Below are 3,955 nucleotides of genomic sequence, written 5' to 3'. Positions count from 1 at the left end.
CCATCAGTACTCTTATGAGAGTCCCCATATAAGGACTGCATTCGCTCATTACAGAAAATTAATTTCAGTGTCTCAAGGATGGAAATATACTGAAAAGTATTAGCTGTTAGTGATTGTTTGACTAACCCACCTCTTCTAGTAGTGTCAGCTCTATGGCCCAGGAAGACTTCTGTTGGCTTTGCAAGTGAGTATTGACTCTCAAAATATTTAGTCATTTTGTATGGATTATCCAAATCATCAAAAACATTTCGAGCACTTTCAAATTTTTTCATCAATGACACAACACCCTCATTGTCCTCTGATATTGACAAATCTCTCAACAATGAGATTGTAGATTGTTGAAGGCTATATGTTGTTCTGTCCAACAGTTCTTTAGTGCAAGTTACACTCCTTTGTACATCACTTAAAGTTGTATTTGCGGCAGAGTACATCTGAGCAACAAAGGTGGCTGCATAACTTGTCAGTGAAGGGCCTCTGCATGTGTCTGTATTTGTGGCATACTCCGTGGCTCCATTAGATACTGTAGTGTCTGATATCAGATCTGCTTCAATGTCATTTCTTGTTGTGCGAGCTGAAGTGTGGTCGGACAAATCGCTTGTGTGAAAAGATAAATGCTCTCTTGATAGATGTTTTGACAATGAATTAAGATTATGATACGTACGCTGACAGCCATTTTGACTGCAGACAAGCGTATAGTTCTGACTATCAGATAAACAATGCACTACACGGAGATGCCACCGAAGTTTCCTGGTCTCACCAGGAACTGGCAGTTTGCATACAGGGCAAATGTACATACTGACAGTTTTTAAGCCAAAGCCTGGACTTTTCCCAGGAGTTCCAAAACTTTGGGTCGTCTAACAGTCTTTGACACTGGCAAGTCATAAATGTGCTCAAAAAAGATGAACACTGACGCAATCTGAGCAGGATAAGCAACATTGCATACCCAGAAGAACTTGAAGAGCTTATCCAAAGCACAGGTTAAGCTGTCATCATGTAGTGGAATTGTGACTCCATCATTTCTGGCAACAATGACGAACTGTCGTGCTGGGCTCTTCAGATGACCAATGCAGACAAGCTCTGGCTGCGTCCTTGACGATCGCTCATCATACGTGCAAAGGGAGGAGATGCTTGTCCCATGCTGAAATACAGAGTACGCCTTCATTATACACACCATTCTAACCTGGAGCATATTCATTATGTTCCTTCATGGTTCACTTATACTACATACCGGAACAAAGTTGATCAGGAATGAAATGGCCGACTTCACACTGCATCGTGTTGAGGCTGATCCCCGTCCTGACGCAGTTGGTGGCAGTAGGTGAGTCAGAATCTTTAATGCACTGTAGCATACCTCATCTATTTGAACGACATGAGCAAAAAGAGAAATATGAGAGAGGTTTAGTTAAGTTTGTATAGGACAGACACTTACAGTCAATCCGGAAATTAACCACGCTTCACTTTTTTCACATTTTATTATCTTACAGCCTTATTCCAAATGCTACAAATGAATCTCTGACGTCAAAGTCATACACAAATTATTCCATTATGACCATGTGAAAAGCAAGTTGTCTTGACAGTTTTGGAATAAGGCTGTAAGATAATAAAATGTGAAAAAAGTAAAGCGCTGTGAATACTTTCCGGATTGACTGTATCATGAAATACAATAGTCCAATAGAAAGTACCATAGTATTTGTAGCCACAGGCTTATTTCCAATTTCCTTCAACAATCACATATAAACCAAACTATTCATTAAATTTTTCAAGGCAAGTTAAGTTACCCCTGACCAAAGTAGTACACACATTAGCCCCCATATCCCCCACCCACACATATACATGTACACAAGAAGTGGAGGCAAAGTGTTGAAAAAAAGAAGATTTTTTACCATCATTCTGTTCTCCTTCCTGATCAAGTAAGGAGGACACCACTCCCTTCTCCAGAGCAGCAACCTTCCTCAGTTTGGGGATGAATGACGGCTCCCACCTCCGAATGAACAACTCTGCTTTCCCCTCGAACATTTTCAGAAACTCTGCATCCAGCTGATACGGGAAAACACAGGAAACACAACTTTAATTCTATAGCCCATCTTGTTGTCTTCACACAGTATCATTACATCCCCTCTTCTAAGACCCTTACAATGTAATTACATTGGTAGATGCTTTATAATGTAATGTAATGTATGTAATGTAAGGTAACTTTGTAATGTCTAGTTTGTCAGTACAGCTGTTTTTAGCATATCAATGGAAGTCTATGGGTTCCAAATGAACATCAGCAAATGTACTTATAAACCACTTGAAAATGAATGTATCATTCACCAGTGTGCAAAACGGCTATTCAATTCTGTCCAGTTATCTTTTGAGGCTTGATGCTATGGAACCCAATCACTTCCAGTGATTATACTAAACTAGGCTAATACTTGAGTACTGAAAATATGTACAGAACACACTAATAGGAAAATGGTATGCATATTCATGTGTAACACTTGGAAATGCTGTTAATATGTGAAAAACAAAAAAGGGTGGACTGTTCCTTTACAACTAAACTCATAGATGTTGTTCACACAATATGTTGTTCCAATCAACCTTGGTTTAGATGAAAAGCAAAGAACAGGGGGAAAAGAAGTATCAATAAGGAAAAGACTCACCAGACTTGGGATGTCAATAAAACGAGGGTAATGTTGGACAATGTCTGCAACAGTTGGAGACTTGGTGCTGATCCAATTTCGGCGATGGCTGAACGTTTTTTCCATTGCTGTCTTTATTGGTGCCATGTTCTCTGATGATGGTTTCATCCTTTTGATGATCGACATCCATTCACTAAGGTCTTCATCATCTAATGGCTGCACTGTAGATGGCTGCAGGGTAGACGGTTGAGCCAATGCAGAATTACATCCAAATTTTCTCTTGTGGTAGCGTCGCTGGCCCTCTTCTAGGTTTCGTCGGACATTCCGTAGCCTCATTTCTAGAAATCCTGTATGTGACAAAGGATCATAGAAATGTTCCTATAACAAAAGAAAGAAAAAGAAGTGTTAAAATATCTTTGGGTTACTGATTGAAACAAGAGGGCGCAAGAACCCAATCGATACTCAACATGTGAATGTACAAAGATATTAATTTTGGTACACCCGAGTGTAAGGGGATGCTTGCAAAGTAATTCAAGATGAAGGGTTTGGCGCAACTCAAAATGTTATTGGAAATTATTTTGATTTTTCTGATGGATGTATTAAGACATCACGAGAAGTACACTAACAGAATTTGCCAGGGTTTCGAAATGTCGGCATATAGGGTTATAGAAACTCCTTATGAGAAGAAGTTTGAATATAATTATAATGCTGTTAAAATGACAGACATCAGGATGTACAGAGAGAGGTTGTGAGCAAATCTGCACTAGGCTTGATCTGAGTTTTGTGGTGAGCCAGCCTGATCTCCAAAAATTCCGTGCTCCTGGACACATATGTTAAGGACACGAAATCCGTGTTAACTTTCAGGAGAAATAATGTGAAAATCTTAGCATAGAAGCCTACAGCGATGCAGACTGGACGGATGATACCAGCGAACACCACAGTACTACAGGATACTGTGTGAGCCTTAGTAAAAACAGTGCTCTTGTTTCATGGAAACAGGGAAGCAACATACTGTATAGTAATGGTGGGGTGGCGTCCACGCCAATGTCTTATCCTGTGTGTATCGCTCGGTGCGTAATTTCAAGAGCAGTATGATAAAAAGGAAGAAACCAAACTGGGCACGCTGATGAAGGGCTAGACCCGAAACGTTTGTCCCCTGTCTGTCGGTTTTATTTACTTTTTTCGGCTTTGTTTAATACAGTTTTTGATTTTGCATCCAGCTCCAGTGTGCGACTCCTTTCTTCCTTTTTATCAAGCAACATACTGTTCCACGTGCAAAGCAGTATATGGCTCTTGCTTCTACAATTCAAGAATGTCTTTATCTAGAACAATTA

General features: G+C 39.9%; 1 protein-coding gene across 1 annotated transcript; it reads right to left on the bottom strand.

Moving 5' to 3' along the window:
• Positions 1-805: 805 nt before the first annotated feature.
• Positions 806-3,057, bottom strand: LOC134446266 (uncharacterized). The gene is made up of 4 exons (XM_063195642.1): positions 2,643-3,057; positions 1,884-2,037; positions 1,229-1,356; positions 806-1,138 (listed from the first exon to the last, which is right to left on the bottom strand). The coding sequence occupies exons 1-4, from the start codon at positions 2,955-2,957 to the stop codon at positions 806-808; spliced, it is 930 nt and encodes a 309-aa protein (XP_063051712.1). The 5' UTR covers positions 2,958-3,057.
• Positions 3,058-3,955: the final 898 nt, after the last annotated feature.

The sequence above is a fragment of the Engraulis encrasicolus genome, chromosome 1 (assembly GCF_034702125.1).
Source record: "Engraulis encrasicolus isolate BLACKSEA-1 chromosome 1, IST_EnEncr_1.0, whole genome shotgun sequence".
Taxonomy (NCBI): Eukaryota; Metazoa; Chordata; class Actinopteri; order Clupeiformes; family Engraulidae; genus Engraulis; species Engraulis encrasicolus.
This window is presented reverse-complemented; position numbering and strand designations above follow the sequence as displayed.

Excerpts from the sequence above, each read along its gene's own strand:
- LOC134446266 (XM_063195642.1), bottom strand. The coding sequence starts at position 2,957 with ATGAGGCTACGGAATGTCCGACGAAACCTAGAAGAGGGCCAGCGACGC. Across the intron at positions 2,038-2,642 it reads TTATTGACATCCCAAGTCTG|CTGGATGCAGAGTTTCTGAA; the intron begins GTGAGTCTTTTC and ends TTCCCGTATCAG. Across the intron at positions 1,357-1,883 it reads GGAAGGAGAACAGAATGATG|ATGAGGTATGCTACAGTGCA; the intron begins GTAAAAAATCTT and ends TCGTTCAAATAG.